General features: G+C 35.1%; 1 protein-coding gene across 5 annotated transcripts in view; it reads right to left on the reverse strand.

The window, feature by feature from the left end:
* Positions 1-21,323, reverse strand: part of SLC38A9 (solute carrier family 38 member 9) — an 89,638-nt gene that overhangs the window by 29,793 nt on the left and 38,522 nt on the right. For 3 of the 5 annotated variants that reach the window (XR_003970125.1, XM_030321084.1, XM_030321095.1), the window contains exons 3-10: positions 18,964-19,096; positions 14,464-14,585; positions 14,265-14,328; positions 13,942-14,035; positions 12,011-12,181; positions 9,434-9,493; positions 6,085-6,279; positions 3,975-4,082 (exon numbers count right to left, since the gene is read on the reverse strand). Coding sequence is in view for 4 of the 5 variants with exons in the window: in XM_030321084.1 (XP_030176944.1) it covers positions 3,975-4,082; positions 6,085-6,279; positions 9,434-9,493; positions 12,011-12,181; positions 13,942-14,035; positions 14,265-14,328; positions 14,464-14,585; positions 18,964-19,096 (947 nt within the window). In the remaining variant the exon portion in view is untranslated. Of the gene's footprint in view, positions 1-3,974; positions 4,083-6,084; positions 6,280-9,433; positions 9,494-12,010; positions 12,182-13,941; positions 14,036-14,264; positions 14,329-14,463; positions 14,586-18,963; positions 19,097-20,900; positions 20,984-21,323 lie in introns of those variants that run through there. The other 2 variants (XM_030321111.1, XM_030321097.1) reach the window with 2 other exon arrangements.

Consider the following 21,323-nt stretch of genomic DNA (forward strand, 5'->3'; position numbering starts at 1 on the left):
TAAACACATTTATTCATTCAACATTGTTTAGTGACTACTCACTATGCCCTTGGAATTATTATAGGCCTTGGGGGTACAAGAGTAATAAAGAATTATAGAAAACAAAAACAAAGAAACATTTCTTTTCTCAGGAGCTAATATTCTTCTTAAGGGAGACAGATACACAGGTTAAAAAAAAATACAGGTATTCCTTACCAAGTGAACTTTCAATCTCTGAATTTAAGAAACAAATAAATTTTTAGAATAAAATAAAATAAATTTTTAGAAATGTTTGTTATCTTCACTTCTGCTATTTTCTATCTGAAACTCAGGACCCAAATAGATTAGAAAAACAGATACCCCTTAATATGCCAATTCGTATCAGAATTAAGAACTTAAAAGATATAGATGACCAGGAATATTTGCATATAAGATTTGGTAGAGGTGGGAGTGGGCAGGAAGCCAAGGAAGGCCTCTTTAATGATACTAACCATATGGATACCTGCGAAAAGACAAGGGCATTGTGTACACAGTTAACAGTGCAAGGACTTGGGGACACAAGCGTGCTTGCCATTCTTGTGGAACAGCAGGGAAGACAGTGTGGCTGGAGTAGACTAAATAAGTAGGAGAGTAGTAGGGAATGATAGCAGAGAGAAAGCCAGGAGTCAGATCATATAGGACCAAGACTATGATAAAGACTTGCTTTATTCTGAATGAGAAGGGAAACCGTTAGAGGCTTATGGACGTTGTGTTTTAAAAACATCACTCTGGCTGCTAGGGGTAGAACAAGACTACTGAAGGGGAGACAGAGTAGAAAGGGTGAGACTAGTTAAGAGGCTACTATAAAAATCCAGATGAGAAATTAGCATCTTGACACAATTCTTTTTGGTGGAAATGGTAAGAAGTAGTTAGATTCTCTGGGGCACCTGGATGGCTCAGTTGGTTGGGCGTCCGACTTTGGCTCAGGTCATGGCCTCACAATTTGTGGGTTTGAGCTCCGCACAGCTGTGCTGACAGCTCGGAGCCTGGAGCCTGCTTCAGATTCTGTCTCTGTCTCTCTCTCTCTGCCCCTCTTCCCTCACACTCCGTCTCTGTCTCTAAAAAAGGAATAAACGTTAAAAAAAAAAAAAAGTAGTCAGATTCTCAATTTATTTTATTTTCTTTAAAAAAATTTTTTTTAACGTTTATTTATTTTTGAGAGAGAGAGAGACAGAGCATGAACGGGGGAGAGTCAGACAGAGGGAGACACAGAATCTGAAACAGGCTCCAGGCTCTGAGCTGTCAGCACAGAGCCCGACGCGGGGCTCAAACTCACAGACCGCGAGATCATGACCTGAGCCGAAGTCGGCCGCTTAACCGACTGAGCCACCCAGGCGCCCTCGATTTATTTTAAAAGTACAGCTGACATGCTTTGCAGACATGTAGGGTGGGGAAAAAAAAAAAGAACAGTCAAGTATGACTCCAAAGTTTTGGGCCTGAGCAAGTGGAAAACTGGAGCTACAACTTTCTGAATTACAGAAACCAGGGAGAGCAGGTTAAGTAGGTTGGAGGGATGGGGGTGGATGAGGAATAAAACAAGTATTTGTTTTTCATAAATTTCAATTTGAGATACCCAGTGGACATCCAAGGGGAGATGTAGAAGGGGCAGGTAGGTATTTGAGTATGGATCTCAGGGGAGAGATCTGGGCTAGAGATATAAAATTGGGACTAGTCATCATATAGACAATATTTAAAGCCAGGTGACTACATGCTATTACTTAGAGAATGAGAGTAGAGATAAAAGAGGCTTGAGTAAAACCCTGGATAACTCTGTAATTCACCGGTCAGAAATATGAGAAAGATCGGTCATGTAGAAGAATCAAGAGAAAATGGGGTTTTAGAAGTTAAGTATAGAAAATGTTTCAAGATGGAAGCAGTGACCAAATGTGCCCAGGCTACTGATAGGTTGAGCAGGACGAGAAAGAGTTATTGGTTGTCAGTGGAGTGACTGGGACAAAAGCCTAACAGACATGAGTTCAAGGCAAAATGGAAGGAGAAGTAGAAACAGCACAGAAAACTCTTTCAAAGAGTTTTTCTTTAAAGGGAAGCAACAGCTAGAGGGGAATGCAGGGTCATATGAGCTTTTGTTTTTAGACTGAAAGACAGATTTATATTCTGGTAGGAATAATTGAGTAAAGGAAAATTTTGATGATACATGATTAAAAAGACAGAAGGGATAACTACAGAAATAAAGTCTTGGAGGCAGGCAGGATGGGATGAAATACATGAGGAGATTTTTTTTTCTCATTATTTTCTAATTACCTAGGAAGAAGAGTAATGGGATCCACTAAATTGAAAAAGGAATTTTAAGTAACAAAAGTATATAAATAAAGATTCAATCAGAATACAAGTTTATGTGAATTCTTCATCAGGACAGTAAAGAGTCATGCCCTCCAAAGTTCCCTGACTCTTAATTAAATTAGGATTTACTGAAAAAGATTTATGCTATATTTTCATTCCTAAGAAATTCTTCAATCATGATAAAGTAACCAGTTTCAGGACCATAAATATTAACACAAGCCTCTTTAATCCTCATGATTCTCCCTTCATATCATTTAAAAGTGAAATTAAGTGAGGGATATCTGGGTGGCTCAGTTGGTTATGTGTCCGACTCTTGATTCGGCTTGGGTCACGATCCCAGGGTTGTGGGATAGAGCCCTGGGTCACACTCTACACTGAGTGTGGAACCTGCTTGAGATTCTTTCTCTCTCTCCCTCTACCCTCCCTCTCCCCATTCTCTCTCTCTCTCTCAAAAAAAAAAAAAAAAAAAAGTGAAATAAATGGCTTAACCTCTTTTTAAATATATTCTCCTTTTCATCTTCTAAATATTTATACTCTTTTTTTCATTCATATTTCTCTCATGTCCTATCATTAGCAGAAACATTTATCACTAAGACTCTTACTATAAATCAGTATGGATCTAATTTTAGAAAAAAACATCCTGGACTATTTTTATCAATGAATGGAAGCACTAGCTTAATGTTGCCATTTTCATCTGTGTTCAATTTTAAATACAAACTGAAAGAGAAGGATGCCTTTCAAGATCCAATTATTTCCTTTATCCTGAATTGACACTGACTTATGAACTTCTTATAGAAATAAAAAAATCAAAGCTAATGCACCAAGATGATCTGAAAACAAGTAACCATAACAAACAACTTTCAACAAATACCAACTCAATACACCTGGAAAACCCAGGAATGTTGTAACAAGAGAAATAGAATGAGTGGTAGACAATTATAATTGCTGACTTTAGAGAGAAACACCAGATACTAAATAAATTTGAATTCTAGACTGCCTGAATTAACAGGTGAAGAATGGAAAGAAAGCAGTCTCTCTAAACAAGGGGATTTTGTACTACTTTCTCTTTATTAGTTTCCAGGAGACTAGTATAATACTCACTTCTATTTTTTAATCTGTTCTCTCATTTAGCATTATCCATTCATTGCTTCCTAATCCTCTAAATGTGAGTGACTTAAGAAATTCCCAATTTATAACCATGAGAGAAAAAAGGAGGGAGGGAACACTTAAAATTATCATCTTAATTAGCAGGAAAAACAATTTAAAAAAAACCATGAGGAGAACAATGATGTTAATGAAGAGTATTATCTACATATATTAACACCGACCAGGTTCTAAATCTCTGAAATTCTAAGGGTGTACTTTCACAGAAAAGTCTAGAAAATGAGTTCTTGATTTTTCAATTGCATTATAACTTCAGTGAACTTCAACTCTAAAGCAGAAAGGACAACAGACCCTGGTTACTCCTAACTGAAAGAAAAGCAGAGATATTTCAATTGTATCCCTGTTTTTAGCTTAATATTGAGCATTAATAAACAGTGCTCATTCAAAAAATACCACTATTTGTTTTATGATAGCAGTACTTTAACAATAGTTAACTAAAGGTCACATTTTTTTGTAATTTACTGATTCTTTATTTGACCAAAACAGCTCACCTGGTACAAAATATTCTGTTTGCATAAACCAATGAAATTCCAAATGAATTCCCAAGCGAATGGCCTTCAAGGTGACAAGGAAAATCAAATAGAGAACAGATACTGTGCCTGTGAGAAAAAATTCAGAAACCATTGATCATTTTTGTGTATTTTACAGACTATTTTAAAATTAAGCTTTGTTTCTATATTCTCAGCAAAGTTTGGAAAATTATTACCTTCATGGATTATGCCCACTAAAACCCAGGTGTGATCTAAAGAACAGAAACCAGCTATGTGAGTTTTCAGAAAACAAAGCAAAACATTATATAGTGGGCCTAAGAACTAGATGAAGGTGGCTCATATACTGAAGAAGGCAAGACTGTCTAATTTATTTATGAGTTAAGTGGAGGATACATGCAAAGAATTCATTACAAAACTGTATGGTTACATAGGAGAAAAAAACAACATCAAACTGACTCTTATTCTTTGTATTGGAAATATCAGAGATAGTCAATAAGCAAGAAAAGTCTGCCACAGTATTTACTGAAAGATGGTAAGAAAGTAGAGAAAGAAAAGTAGTGACTGTGGATTATAAACCTATTTGATAAAGGTGATAAGCCAAATAATCCATGAACACTCTGATGTCGTATCTGGATAAGGTTTCAACTAGGCAGTACTACCTATTAGATGAAAAGATTACAGATTCTACTCATAGGTATTTATACACAGGGTGAGGTGGACATTCACAGCTTCTGGTAATCTAGAAGTTAAAGAATTATTCCTTTAAGGAGTTAAATCCAGTCATTATGGAGTAGAGTCAGGGAATTCAAGTAGGTTTCTTTCTTTAAGAATTAGATAAAAATTTCTGTAAAGAAGCTACAGTTTTAAAAGAAAGGGAGAGTATCAAGAAAAAGGGCAAAAGCAAAATATCCTTAAGGAGGTGGAAAATAATCAAACTGGTTACAAGTTTTGTGATTGTTTAACAAATATTTCTATAAATTTATATGCCAACTTTTAAAGATATGTTCCATAGGAAAGTCGGCAAGCAAATCAGGAAACCACAAATGAGCTACTCTGGGTTTGCAGATTAGCTGATTCAGAAAGAATAAAAACAAGAGGCCAAAGCTTATATAACCACAACTTTTCATTCTCTGTGGGTGTCTATGGCAGTCTTGTAGTGAATCCTATTGTGAGACAGAGAGGTATAGAAAAATACCCTTACCTCCTACTTTGGTTTTCTGAAACTCAAAAAGCTAGCTCCTTGATGTGATGAGTAATCTAATTATTTTATACTCTAGGGCCTACCAGGAGATCAGATCTATAGGGAGGAGGTGAAATCCTATGGTTTATTTGGGGTTATCAATTTTTTATGACTGTTATCCTTGTCTTTAGCTAACCAGATCTAAGCTTTCATTAGGGGTTCCTTTCACCGTCTAAAAGCTCAGTGTTGCAAAAGTGCTGCAAAAAAAAAAAAAAAAAAAAAAAAGTGAAAACATTCCTTTAACGATGCTAACATTTCTGAAATTTCTTCAGTGATTTCAGAAATTTCCGTAAAACAGGGCTCACAGTAAGAAGTCTCTTCCTTTAAAGAGGGCTTTTCTCTCCAGTAGAGAGAAATCACTGAGGAGGATGGCAAAAGCAGAATAAGCTGGGCAGGTTGAGTTAGATAAAAAATGATATCCCAGGTCGGAAGGTGATAATTCTGTGCTATACTTTTAAATAGAAACCGTAGGAAAAAAATATTCCATAACCTCCCTTAGTAAGTTCTAATGATTCCAATCCTTAGGATTGAGAATTCCTATAATATCCAGTATGGATCTCTCCTCCTGAAATCTTAATGTTTCCTCTAATTGTACCCACAGAAGAAATGAGGAATAGTGTTTCAGTAAGGATAGAACAGGAAATCCAGTAATTCATCTTTAAAAAAAAGAACTTGGACTTAAAATGGTCATCTACATTTTCCTCTGTGCCAAACTCCACAAAGAAAACCAAAAAGCAGGGTAACATACAAATGAACAAATTGAACATAGATGAACAGGCCTAGTGGGTAACTCCCCAGCCAGACAGTATCCACAGAATCCAACATGTACTCCACTACACAGAAGCTCTATAACACAATGCCTTGGCTTACCTAGGATATTAAATTTTGAAAAAAATGAAGGAGATTTGAAATTGAGCAGTGGCAGCAGGAGCCCTATGAGGTAAAAGGGCACTGTCTTAGACTTATTCCACCACTTTTCAAACTGCTGCAGTCCCGTGTCATTGGCATAGAAAATCATAGAGCCATTGTCAGGGTGGCCACCACTCCCAGCACTTGGACAAATCACTGCAACAGGAAAGCATCAGATAAGAGAAGACCACAAAGAACAGACAATGAGTATCCCAAAAGACTGACACTTGTTCTACCAACCTCAACTTGTCTCACGAATATTAAGTTTCCCCTTTCTGGAAAAAATGGAGGGTTATATTTAGATATAAGATAGGACTCTTTTATCTGCAAACAATTAAAGGCGGTAGAATCTTAGACAATTCTGAGGTATATCCTTAATTTGTATGGGAAGCTATAAAATATCCCACCAACTATCCTTTGGTTCCATTGCCAGAGAGAAAATTTTGGGATGAATGGTATTTGATCTCATTTATACAATGATGTTAAGAAATATTGAGGGTGATTTGTTACTTTTATGTTAATAACCCACACAAAGGCCAAAAAGCAGGTTTCTTTTAACAAAATCTATCGGGTTGGAATAAAAAGTGGACATCATTGAAACAGCTGACACAGTATTTCCAACACTGAATTGTTGGTTATAGCTTAAGAATCCTTGAATTCCAGCAATCTGGGATAATTCTCCCGTAAGTTTATCACATTTTACAGCAGCCTAAGAGCCTAGATGATATCCAGAGAAGTGGGAATTGAATGAAACATTTTTCCTAACACTGATCTTCAAATGGTAATTTCTTTTGTTGAGGAGAGACAATACACATCATTCTGTGTTTCTATTTTCACAATAGTACTTTTCCTAATAATCAGCTCTTTTTAAAAGAACTCTTAATGCTGGTGAAAAATACTCCTACTGAGCAACATTCATACTCATTACTAGTCAAAGAGAAAAAGATACATTCATTTTAAGTTCTGTTTTTAATTTTATTCTCTATCTGTTTCTTGGCATGCCACAAAGCCAAACACTTAGTTTTCTTGCTTAGTCAGCATTTTTATTTTTTTTAATGTTTATTTTATTTTTGAGAGAGAGAGGAACAGCACAGCTGGGGAGAGGCCTAGAGAGGGGGACAAAGTATCCGAAACAGACCCTGTGCTGACAGCAGGGAGCCCAATGTGGGGCTCAAACTCATGAACTGTGAGATCATGACCTGAGCCAAAGTTGGATGCTCAACTGCTGAGGCACCCATTGTCCCTACTTAGTCAGCATTTCAACATGTATTTTTTTCTTTTATGTCTGGACAGAAGTAAATTAACTTGAATTTTTCTTGTGCTAGTAATTACAGTGGTAAAAAGCACAGGCTGTGGAGATAAATTGACTAAATAACGAACCGTGACTCTGTCACTTAATACTTATGTAACCTTGGGCAAGTCATTAGTTTCTCTGTGCCTTCCTTGGTTTCTGCATCTAGAGAGTGAAGCAAAGAGGTACTGTACAACATTTAGACTAATGCCTGCTACACAGTAAGTATCCAAAAATGCCAGCTGTAATTTTATATTAACTGAGATGGACTATTTCATACTCTTACTATTTAATACATTCTTCAAAATAAGCAGATGAATCAGGAAGTGCTAGTATCAACATACCACTATGCAAAGTAAACTTTGCTGATGGTGTTCTTGAAATCATCAGTGTATGAAGAGATTTTAAAATTATACCAAAATATTTTAGGATAATTATTCAAAGGTGTGTGTGTGTGTCCAGAAAAAAGCTGGTACTTCACTCACTCATTTGCTAGTGTTAACAAAATACAAGTTAATAGGTTTAATTAAAGAGCAAAGTAAGATACTGAATAGTAAATACTGAAATGGTTGCTTCATGAGAGAGACTTTTGCCTGTTTCCTACATCCCCAAAGTCTAGAACAGTTCCTGACACAGGCTTAAAAAATATATATTGAATGAACTGTCCTCTCAGAGATCAATGCATTCAGCCATCAAAATGTTATCATCTTGGGGGCTCCTGGGTGGCTCAGTCAGTTAAGCATCTCTGGATTTTGCTTAGGTCATGATCTCACAGTTTGTGAGTTCGAGCCCTGTGCTGACAGCACGGAGCCTGCTTAGGATTCTCTCTTTCTTCCTCTCTCTCTCTCTCAAAATAAATAAAAACTTTAAAAAAATTATATATATTTGGTATCTCTGAAATCTAAATACATAAAAGCCTTAGGTGATGTACAAGTTTAACAGTGAGACTGTTAACAAGGTTATCATAGCTTTGTTATTCACCTTCCCTGTGACTGCCATCATGGATAAATCCACATGCTACAAAGATTTATTGTAAATAAATTAATTGAAGGAAACTTTTCTAAGAAATTAAGATATTTTTGCTAAGCCTTCAATTTATTTTTCTGTATATATTTACTAACCTTTGTTCATTATCAGGAAATTAATTATTCTGTAGCATACAGTTTTGTGTATCTTAAATATTAGTAACTAATACAATAAACATCTAAAAAATTTTACAAACTGAGAACTATGCTTTTAGACTTCTGAAACAATTAGCAGAGATAGAGGCTCTTAAAAACAAGTATTGACTATTTATAGGCAAATAAGGATTTTATAGATGTTAGTTACAATTGTGAATTGCATAATATGAACTCAACCTTGTTTAGCTTACATTAACACAACGTTTTATGGAGTTTGTTTTTTTTTAAAGACACCAGTTGCTGAAAATTTAATAGTGGCTCAGTTAACATAATGATAATGATATTAAATTAATTATTTACCTAAGGTAAAGCAATATATTCTACCTTAAATCCGTTTTGAAGTGAAGTAGAAAATTAAAAACAAAACAAAACAAAACAAGCTAAGGGGCGCCTGGGTGGCTCAGTCGGTTAAGCATCTGACTCTTGATATTGGTTCAGGTCATGATCTCACAGTTGTGATCTCAAGCCTCATGTTGGGCTCCATGCTGAGCATGGAGCCTGTTTGGGATTCTCTCTCCCCTTCCCCCACTCCCTCTCACTCTCAAAATAAATAAATAAACTTGAAACAACAAAACAGGGGCACATGGGTGGCTCAGCTGGTTAAGCTCAGGCCATGATCTGGCAGCAGTTCATGAGTTTGAGCACCACATCAGGCTCTCTGCTGTCAGCTCAGAGCCACTTCAGATCATCTGTCCCCTTTTTTCTCTGCCCCTCCCTCACTCATGCATGTACTTTCCCTCTTTTTCTCTCTCACTCTCTCAATCAAAAATAAATAAACATTAAAAACAAAACAAAACAAAACAAAAACAAGCTAAGCTTCAAATTCTAAGCTACTTACCCGGGTTGCTATCATTGGTACTCAGTACCGCATCTGTGTCATTAATGTGATGAATAAAATCTAAAAATTAGAGAAAAAAATACATTTTAATACCAAATAAAAGATGTTAAACTGATCACCCTCTAAAATCTTTGATCTATAAAAATCTTTTAAGATCTAGCATGGGGTAATACACCTAGTACAAGGAACAAAGACTGCTTCATTGTTAACACAGCTTCGCCTCTGTCAGTTTTCTGTACTTATAGAAATGATGCCATTGACTTCAGAGTTCTCACTATGGAAAATTTTCACATGATTGAGGATTAAAAAAAAAAAATCTAGCCACAAGGCAGAATTTAGTTAAAGCCCTGGAATCAAACTGTACAACTGTTTTCTTATACTCACACTAATTTATATGTAAGTATAGTTACACCTTATATAAAGAAGGGGAAAACCAACACTTATAATAGCCAAGCTTATCAGGAGAACCACTTAAAGTTTTTAGAAAGTATACTACATGCTTTTATGGACTGACGGTTATACAGTAATTATTACTCACAAGAACCACTAAATTACACCAAAGGAAGTAGCAAAGTTAAAAGCATATGCAGATATCTGAGCATTCATATTATTCTATAGTTAATGAGAGAATGGGTAAAGAATGTGTTTTCTTGTTACTTTATGCTGTTTGATATTAATTTTTTATAATCTTAATAAGCATTAAAAAGTGATGATAAAAATGTTGGATTAGATTTTCAGGTCATAAAGTTAAGTATGTGAATTATTCATCTTCACTTCCACTGTATGCTTCTCAAGATAAAAGGAGGAGTTTAGTGCTCTAGGTTTTTATGCTATCTTCAAGGGTTATTAGTGATAAGATTGGAAGTTATCAATCTTTATATACGTCATGATGCCAAAGACTTAAATAAGGCTAGTAAAACCCTGATACTGAGTATACTAGGTTGAAGAGTCTCCCCCCAAATCCATGCCCATAGGAACCTTAGAATGTGATCTTATTTGGAAACAGGGTCTTTGCAGATATAATCAAGTGATGATAAGGTTGTATTGGTTAGGGTAAGCCGTAAATGAATTTTATGGCTTCTTCACCAGAAGCTAGGAGAGGCAAGGAAGGAGCTTTCCCTAAAGGCTTCAAAGGGAGTGGAGCCCTAGTGACACTTCAATTTTGGACTTCTGGTTGCCAGGACTCTGAGAATAAATTTCTCTTGTTTTAAGCCAAAGAGTTCATGGTAATTTTTACAGCAGCCCTGAGTCTCAACAAGGACAGTGTGAGAAAAGAAAAAAAAAATACACACACACACAAACACACACACACACACACAGGGTAATATCTCTTGTGAAAAGACACAAAGGTCCTAAATAAAACAGTAGCCACACTCCTTTCAAAAGTAAACTGAATCCAGTAAGCAATTAAAAAATACACATCATGACTGTTAAACTAAGTTTGTAACAGAATATTAAGAATGACTTAAATATTACAAAATGTATTCATTTAATTCACCATATTAACAATTTAAAGAAGAGTTTTATGATCATCTCAAGATTATTAAGCATCTGATAAAATCCAACACACATGAATAAAACTGCTTAAGAAAATAATAGGCAGGAACATCTTTAAGTTGCTAAAGGGTGTAACCAATATCCCACAACAAACATAATATTTAATGGTGAAACATCAGAAAGATTTCCACAGGAACAATATAAGGATGTCTACCAGCACTGCATCTATACAACTTTACACTTTAAAAAAGATAAGCATGTCTATATATATGTGTGTATATATATATATATATATATATATACACACATATATATGTTGTATGTGTTTGTATGTATATACATATATAAATATAAGGGTATGGCATACATAAATACAAATGTATGTATACACATATGAATCACTTAGAAAGTAATAACTGGCTAGGAAGTTTTCATTACTCATGGAGGAGGTAACTATCTTAACAGAAAATCCAAAGTGAATCTACAAAATTAGCATCAGTAAGAGTTCAACACATCTGCTAGATTCAAGACAAACATCTAAAAATTAATTATGTTCTTTTATAATAGCAACAAATAACTTGAATTTTTATAATAAAAAAATATTATCACTACTTTCTAGGAAGATGGAATGGTTTCAATGAAGGGGGTGTGGGTTACATGGATGTATTCATTTGTCAAAATTATACGGCTAAGATTTACGTGTTTCTATGAATTTAAATTCTATGTAAAAAAGAGAATTGTATATATGATAGTAATTAATTGGGGTGCAGAGTGGATATAAGCATAGATCATGTTTTTTCAGTGGAAAAAATATTGCTCCCAAGGGGGAAAAAATTTGTACCTAGGGGGCAAAAAAGGTCCCTTATCCTTTTTACATAGAAAGCACAAATATATATACAGTTCATAATGGATAAAAAGTATATCTGTGATATTAAAACAAACTGAATCAACTATATTTTTCAGAATTACAAAATGACTTTTTGCTTTATTTATCCCAAGTCCAGAATTTAAGGCTGAAACTAAAACATTTCAAAGTTACTGTATCTAAAAGTAACTAATGTTAAAGATATAGATACTTACTAAAAATAAACTTTCCAGTATTAAAAAGAAAATTAGACATAAGCACCCAATAAACTATCATTGCTCCAATAAGAGACACCAAAGAGAAAAGGAGACTTGACCACTGTCCAAAGGAGCCAAAATAATATCTGCAGACATCTGGATATTCCCAGGTAGTGGTATCCACTGATGCTAGATAAACATAAAAGAAAGAATAAAATTAGATGTTAATCATATATCCCATAATCATAATTTGTGTTCCCTCAATTAACTCAAAATATTTAACAAAATATTAAGAATATTCCACCACCAAATATTAGATATTAAATCATATAAAAACATTATAAAACAGGGGCACCTGGATGGCTTAGTCAGTTAAGCATCCAACTTCAGCTCAGGTCATGATCTCACGCTTTGTGTGTTTGAGCACCACACTGAGCTCTGTCTGCCAGTACAGAGCCCGCTTTGGATCCTCTGACTCTTCTCTGCCCTTCCCCCACTCGTGCATGCTCTCTCTCTCACTCTCCCTCTCAAAAATAAATAAACATTAAAAAAAAATTAAGGGGCGCCTGAGTGGTTCAGTTGGTTGAGCGTCTGACCTCAGCTCAAGTCATGATCATGCAGTTCATGAGTTTAAGCCCCACATCAGGCTCTGTGGTGACAGCTCAGAGCCTGGTACCTGCTTTGGATTCTGTGTCTTCCTCTCTTTCTGCCCCTCCCCTGCTCATGCTCTGCCTCTCACTCTCTCAAAAATAAATAAAACATATAAAAAACTTAAAAAACTACAGAACACATAAAAAAGAAATATAGATCAATGAAACAGTATAGATAATATAAGAAATAGATTATAGTATCATATTATATAATTAATAAAAACAAATGATAAATCAAGGCTAGACAAAATCATCAGTGAGAGTCAGAAGATATTATCCAGCAATATTTGGCATACTTAAATAACAGTATGGAATAAAATTTTCTTGAGTCATACTTTATACCACATGATAATTTCAGACAATTGAGCTAAGAATTAAAAAATTAAATAACAGAAAAGTTAGAAGACAATGTAAAAACAGACACTGAAAGGTTACCCTTTTCTATCAAATGAAGAAAGAAATTACAATGGAAAAGACAGGCAGATATAAACAAACTCATATAACACTAAAGCCATTAAATTGTTGAATGGAAAAGAAATTGACATGAAATAACAGCTAAAAGGCTAATGCTTACATCATATATAGCACTTAGCAGATCTATAAGAACACCAAGAGACTTGTGGATAAATGGGAATGGGATAAATAAATAATAAAATTAAGAGAAAATATACCAGTGCTTAAGAGACCCCCTCCCCACCAAAAAAAATTGAAGGCAAAATCTGGTCTCTTGACTTAGAATTGCTAAGATTCACTGAAACAATATATGTCTATTTCAGTCCTAAACTATTTTAAAACAATGTAAAATGGTATTTCTCTGATCCAGAATTTATAGATGAATAGAGGCAATGTATAAATAAACTGCAAATTCACTACAAAGGACACGTTCATATTTTCATATTTTTCTAGTTACATTTTCTAGTTTTAGGGAATTCCAACATTTAGATCTCTTGGTAGGGATAGATCAAAAGTTACCATTAACTGTTAAGAATCATAGAATTCTCAACTTAGTTCTGAAAAAGACTTTATTTTTAAAAGATGACCTTTAAAATTATTCTTATGAGGAAATTAGCACCAAAGTAAATGCATTCTGCAAAGAATTACAAACCTCTCTGAATTTAAAGGCAGTCACTAATTCACTGACATATCAGTTCAGCTGAATGCTATGAATAAGACAAGTAAATCTTTAGGCACAAAATAGTTAACACACACATGGAACGTACACGTTAATGATCTACTGTAACAGGAAATACTTATTAATACCCAAATAGCTACTCTATTTTTATCATGGCAAACTCTTACATATCATAGCTCGTGATTTCACTACTCTATAGCAGCAATAAAGTGTTAAAATGCCCATCAGCATGATGACACACATTCCAGTAGTAAAGCCAGCCTGTTTAAAAACACAAAAAGAACAACATATATCATGTTAGAATAAATTCATATGCAACCATATTATGTTACTTTAAACAATTATGATAAAAACCTGACAATGTAAAATTAAGTATAATTACCTATTTCTTTAATAAATTTTACGCAGATTTATTAAAACCTTTATTATAAAGCTTACAATATGAAGAGAAAAAAATTCAGGCAAAAAGCATGCTGAAAAATTATATTACCTGTTTCATGCCCCAAGGAATACTTAGTATAGATGTTCCCATCATGGTATTCCAAATCATAAAACTGAAAACAGAGTAACAGCAGTAAAAATATGGAGTTTAACTATTCAAATACCTTAATTAAGACAAAAATTAAAATAACCAGTAATTTTCATTTATTTATAGTTTAAGTAATGCTCCAAAAATTAAGTTTACTCACATGGTTACTAAACTGGTGTTTTTACCATATCCTTCAGTGTAACTTTGGAGTTTATAAGCAGAACCCAATGGACTATATACATAGCACTCTTCTGGAGCTGGAACTACATGATCTGGAGCAATCTAGTAAGAGAAGAAACACAGAGAAATGTTAGAACCAGTAAATGTGCAAAACAGGATATTTTCTATACATCAGATTACCTGACTCTAGACACATTTCTAAGTATCATGAACAAACAAACACGTATTTCTGATTTATTAACATAAAAAATACTTTCCAAATATAGTAGATCTAAAGGAAAAGAGTTTCAAGAATATAATAAACCGTTCATGTGAAATGAGAATGAATTCTTAAAAATACACAACTGCCAAAATATTTTTCTCTTTATTTTCATGAGAAAGAAGAGTCAGCAAAGACTGAGATTAAAGAATTCTAGATAGAGGAGATTTGGACCTTAGGTTAGGGGAATTTCAAGAGTCAAGTGGCCACTGAACTCCTCTGTGAGAGTGGTTTTACCAAAGAGGTAGGTAGGGAACTCAAATTATAAAGAATTGAAAGCCAAAAAATTAAAAACAGAACTACCCTATGACCCAGCAATTGCACCATTAGGTATTTATCCAAAGGATACAAAACTGCTGATTTGAGGGGCATGTGCACCCCAACGTTTATAGCAGTGCTATCAACAATAGCCAAATTACAAAAAGGGCCCAAATGTCCAGTGACTGATGAATGGATTAAAGAAGAGGCGGTGTATACACACACACACACACACACACACACACACACACACACACACAGGAATACTACTCTGTGATAAAAAAAGAATGAAATCTTGCCATTTGCAACAATGTGGATGGGACTAGAGAGTATGCTAAGCGAAATAAGTCAATCATAGACAGATGTTGTATGATTTTACTCCTATGTGAAATTTGAGAAACACAATAGATAATCATGGGGAAGGGAAGGAAAAATAAGATAAAAATAGAGAGGGAGGCAAACCATAAAAGACTCTTAAATACAGAGAACAAACTGAGGGTTGCTGGAGAGGAGGTGGATGGGAGGATGGGGTGAATGGGTGATGGACATTACGAAGGGCACTTGTTGGGATGAGCATTGGTTGTCATATGTAAGAGATCAATCACTGGGTTCTACTTCTGAAGTCAAGACTATACTGTATGTTAACTACCTTGAATTAAAAAAAAAAAAAAGAATTGAGAGTCAATAGAAGATAAACAATGGAAAAATAAATACAGACCATTCTTTTAAATGCTTACTAAAGCATTTAAAAAGCAGAAGAAAAAAAAAGGTGAGCTAACACAGCCTAAGGAAAGGCAAAGCAAGAATTCTTAAAGATGGAGTATGTAAGCAAGAGGGAAGGAGCTAAGAGAGTTTGCAAGCATACAGACGACTGAACAGATAATATATTTCCTATACACATAGCTCCCACCTTGCCCCCTCATACATATTTTCTGAATTCTACCTCCCTATGAAGGGAAGATATTACAGTACTCTGGTATAACTATGCCCATCTCCCTGAGAATAGCTCTTGAGAATACGCAGTCCTATATATAGTAGTACAGTAGTTAAAGACATAGGAGCTGTCTGGCATAAATCAACAATCTTTTATATTCAGCACCTAGTAAGTAAATTTACAACTTTGTGCTAGGTTTAGTGTTCAAGAAAAAAAATACAGTCCACAACTTTAAGAAGCTTAAATTCCAGCTGGAAGATACATGAAGCAATCAGATAAGGCTATCAGAGATAAAAAAAATTAAGTGTGGGATACTATACGGAAGGAATGACAAAAAATTAACGGGGACTAGAATAGTTGGGGAAGATGTCAAGGAGGTGATGGAACACTGGGCCTCAGTAGTAAGACAAGATATGGACTGGTGCAAAAAGAAAGTGTCGAATCATTCTCTATTTATGCATATGATTGGTGGTATCTTGTAGGAAAAGAATGTCTCAAATGTTATGCCTGGTGTGGCTTTGGAAACAACTACTTCTGAGAGATAAAAAGGCATATATGGAGGGGCACCTGGGTGGCTCAGTCTGTTAAGCATCCAACTCTTAATCTAAGGGTCATGAGTTCAAGCCCTGCATTTGGCTCTACACTGAGTATTAAGCCTACTTAAGAATGAAAAGGCATATATGGAAATGGGTTTGTTGCCTTCTCTTTTATCCTCATTCCTCCTGGGAATAAAAAAGAAAAAGGGGAAGGGCCATGCCTGCATCAGTCAGGAGATAAACCATGATAGCAAAGGTCAGAAAAAGTGAAAATCAAAAGTTATAGGGGGCAGGATTATAAGCTAGAGAAGTTAAGAAGTTGCAAATTCCTGGGGTCCCTGGGGGACTCAGTCAGTTAAGCATCTGACTTCAGGTCAAGTCATGCTAACAGCTCAGAGCCTGGAGCCTGGAGCCTGGAGCCTGCAGCTTGCAGCCTGCATGGGATTCTGCATCTCCCCTCTCTGCCCCTCCCCTACTCACGCTATATGTCTCTCTCTCTCCCTCAAAAATAAATAAACATTAGGGGCGCCTGGGTGGCGCAGTTGGTTGAGCGTCCGACTTCAGCCAGGTCACGATCTCGCGGTCCGTGAGTTCAAGCCCCGCGTCAGGCTCTGGGCTGATGGCTCAGAGCCTGGAGCCTGTTTCCGATTCTGTGTCTCCTTCTCTCTCTGCCCCTCCCCCGTTCATGCTCTGTCTCTCTCTGTCCCAAAAATAAATAAACGTTGAAAAAAAAAAATTAAAAAAAAAAAATAAATAAATAAACATTAAAAAAAAAAAAAAAAAAGAAGCTCCCAATTCTTAGGAATTACAGAAAAAATGGAGAATTGGATCCCACACTCTGATAGTAATCTAGGGCAGTGCTTTTCGAACTTGAATTTTCCTGTGATTGACACAGGGATATTGTTAAGCACAGATTATGATTCAGTAAGTCTGGAGTAAAGAATAGGATTCTGTATTTTTACTAAGTTCTCAGTGATGCCAATACTGCTGGCTTGTGCAGGCCCTGCTTTTATTAACAAGGATCTAGGAGATGTTGGCAGCCAAGTAATTTTCTTCTCTTCCTGATTTTACAATAAAAATATTAAGGTAAATGAGGAAATTTTCAGAAATAAAATGTTTAATTCTATAAAATCCTGACACTTACGGCTTCACATTGTTTTGCCCTTAAAAATCTTTTAAGAAAAATAATTTTGGAATTCTCAGAAAATGAGCATGGATGTATACATCTATTCATTAAAAATGGTCATATCACACTGTTACCTTTTGATCTCTGTTGACCACTGTTTATATACTTTGATTTAGAGTTATTTCACTGTCAGTTAACAAAAGGTATTCAATTTGGTGTACAATGCTGACTTAATTTCCAGGCAAGCAATGTTCATTCAGGCCTAGACTGGCCCAGTCAGTATCTCTGAACTTTGCTTCCACAAGCAGAGCCCCTAGGAGGTCTGAATTAGACCCAGAGATACTAGATTACTTCTACTCCACAGAGGGCTGAGATAATTCTGTTATAGAACTAAGACTTTACTGTAACTACTGACATAAATGCCTGGGGGAGGAAAAAGTGAAAAAATTGGGGAAAAAAATGACACCACTCAGAATATTTGGGATGTCCTTATTTTGGCTATACAAAAGGAGATCGTAATACCTCAGAAGGCTTTAGTGAGATATCTATGTTCAAGTGATATCCTAATCATTGCCCTTTAGTAAATATCTAAAATTTCCATTTTTCTTTAAGCTTTAAGTTTCCGAATATCTCATATGATAATTCTTATAAGCAAACAAATTACTTCCAATATGTTTCTGATCCTAAAATAATATAGATTTTAGAAGATCAAGAGTCAATAACTATAGTCCATGGGTCAAATCTGGCCTTCAAACCAATTTTTTACAGCCCCTTTGCTAGGAATGGTTTTTATATTTATAATGGTCATAAAATAAAAGTGAAGAATATGTAACTGTATGTGGCCCACAAAGCCTAAAATGTTTAAAATTTGCTCTTTGACCTATGTATTTTATCTACAAAAGGACAGTGCTAAATAGTAAAAATATTATACATTTGCATGTATTTCAGTTTCCCATTCCTGCAGAAAATTTCTAAAAACATCTTTCCCTCGTAGCTTCAAACTTAAAAACTGAACAGACTAACCAGACTTGTTATTATTTATGTTTTTAATCAATAACATCAAGTATTTTAGAAGTAGTTTGTCCTCCAAAAAGCTCTTAGGACTGGGGACTAGCAGAATTTAATCCAAAAAATCTCTTAGGCTATTATCAACACAGAGAGGTTGTTCCAAATCTCTAAGTTACGCTAGATAAGAATGAACTAGCCTGAGATGTAAGACATGTGTTAATTACTATCTTGACTTTCCATGAGGCCATCCTTGGAATATGGCCAGCAAAAAGTTCAATCACTGGGAGTCCCCCTGGCTTATGCTGTTCACTGTTCAGTTCAATGTAACCTTAGACAATTAGCCATGTTTTTCCCCTTACCAGTGCCTTGTCTGCAGGAGCGGTGAGCCGGCTGTAGTAATGAATCCTCTTGTTCATGGCAGAGGCATGGTCGCTAACCCTCTGAATGACATCATTCACATTGACGATGTTTGTGGGCTCTATATAGAAAGGCCTAGAGAAGGGAATATACACTTGACAAAGAACATTCAGCCAGAAATTCTGGAAGTCAGCCATTGAAGAAAATAACTTCTTGTCCCCCATTAGAAATGAGATGCACCACCACAAGACATTCACTTCTCACTTTTGGTGGGAAAAGAAAATTTTACAAAAGAAGCATTATCCAATCCACAGAATAAAGCTTTTGTCTCCTAATACTATCATAAACACTCTTTTCTACTCTTTAGGAATTTAGCAATAGAGGAGACATAACAGAAAGAGCTTCAATCAATTATTAAAAATAAATATAGCAGCTGACAGTTTTCAACAATGAAATTTAGATCCACACAACTTTGAATATTCTCTCAAAAGGCTTTTGGCACTAAATCAGAGAAATTACTGACATAAATGTTCTTCTATTCAACAGTCTCTATTCCTTCTTTACGGGCCAATGTTACTTCCTATGACAAATAAAATACAGATAAGTGATCTCAACCATCTCCCTTGTGAAACTTATCCAAAGTACTGTCAAATGGAACATCAAGACACCAGAGATATTTTGCCTCATTCTACTTTTCTTGGATTTCAGTAACAAATCCTATTATGTTATTATTTATGTGTATACTCCCTTCCCATAACTGTGTCCCAATTAACTGTAGATTCTGGTTTTCAATCATCATTTTCAGTCATTAACCCTGCCAGTTCCTAACAAAACTCCTTCCATTTGCTTTCTAAGCTTCCAGTAATGGACTCCAAAACAGAAAGAACAGGCAGAGTAGCATGAAAAGGACTGCTTTCCTCCACTGACTCTCAGGTCCCTCAAAGTCACAAATGATACTGTGCCCCAAACTGCATGTACTATGCTATTTCAGATTACATACAGATCCAAGTAATGAAGGAAAAAAAAACTAGATTTCTCTGGTTCCATATAACTCTTCTATATTTATAGTTCTGAAAGAAGCTTAAAATTTATGCTAGTCATTTGTGGAGACAGTTAATCTGGTCCTGTGGAATCACCTGAAAAACCAAGTGACTGAAATTTTAGTTTCTGCTATTTTTTCCAACTACTAGCTATAAGAGAAATCGTAGTATAGATGTTAAATTTAATCTTGTCTCTCTAGTTAGTATACAGAATCTCTGAATCTTCCTTTTGCTATTTACTCTCCACCACAGCACCTAAGTAGGACAGGTACTCTCCAATTCAATACACCAAATATCTTAAAGAAGAGCACTTACTAGAGCAAATAATATGGATATGGAGATCAACGTGACATTATATCTACACTAAGCATATCATTACTAAGTGAACTAAGGGATGTCAATAAATATGAAGGGGATATAAAGAAAATGAAACAGTCAGAGGCTGAATAAACTATCCCTACTTGGTAGTCTGAGGTAACTACCAATCCTCCCAAAGCACTATGGTAATTTTATATAATTTGCATATCTACTGCATCAGTAGTACTAAAAAGCAATGTAAAATATTTATGTCCAGGAAACAGTTTAATCATACCTGGGGTCACAATCTACAGAGCATTCATTTCTTGTTTTGTAAGAATGATATCCCACAAAGTTCAAGAAAGAACTATAGCTTAAAGTCAACATAAAGGAGAGAATGCAACTAATCAAGGATTACTAAAAGAGACTAACAAGAATGGTAGTGATAGAAAAGTATAAATATTCTACTTGTAGCTTCTTACTCTGAAAATTCAACGGTATTAATATCAACCACTAAATTGGCTTGAAGGCCTTGCTGAAAAGCAGTCCAGGAAGTGCTACATTTTTTGGCTTCTGGCATCTAACATAAGTGTTAACTGTACCAGTTTAGTTGGCTTGGGTACTCTGAGAGCAGAATGACTCTGAAAGTTTTTCTTTTCCGACAGTTTTCATCGAGATGCTGAGTGCCTGTTCAAACAAATATTTTGGAATCTTTTCAAAACAGATTCTCTTTAAAAATATCCAACTCAGCATATCTTAACTAAATTATTAGAAACATATGTTAAAGCTTCATCTGAGAGCAAAAAATATAAATTACATTTCTAAATTGAACTTTAGTTGGATCTGCAAACATTTTTAAAATTAGTATTATACAGAGAACAGTATTAAGAATTAAATACTTTTGAAATTTGGGTTTTTTCTTTTGAACACGGTTTCACATGATTGCTCCCTATCAGTATTACTTCCCATTTGAAGTGTAGCTCAATTGTATCACAGCGAAAATAAATTATGATATTTCATGTAGA

Source organism: Lynx canadensis, chromosome A1, assembly GCF_007474595.2.
Source record: "Lynx canadensis isolate LIC74 chromosome A1, mLynCan4.pri.v2, whole genome shotgun sequence".
Taxonomy (NCBI): Eukaryota; Metazoa; Chordata; class Mammalia; order Carnivora; family Felidae; genus Lynx; species Lynx canadensis.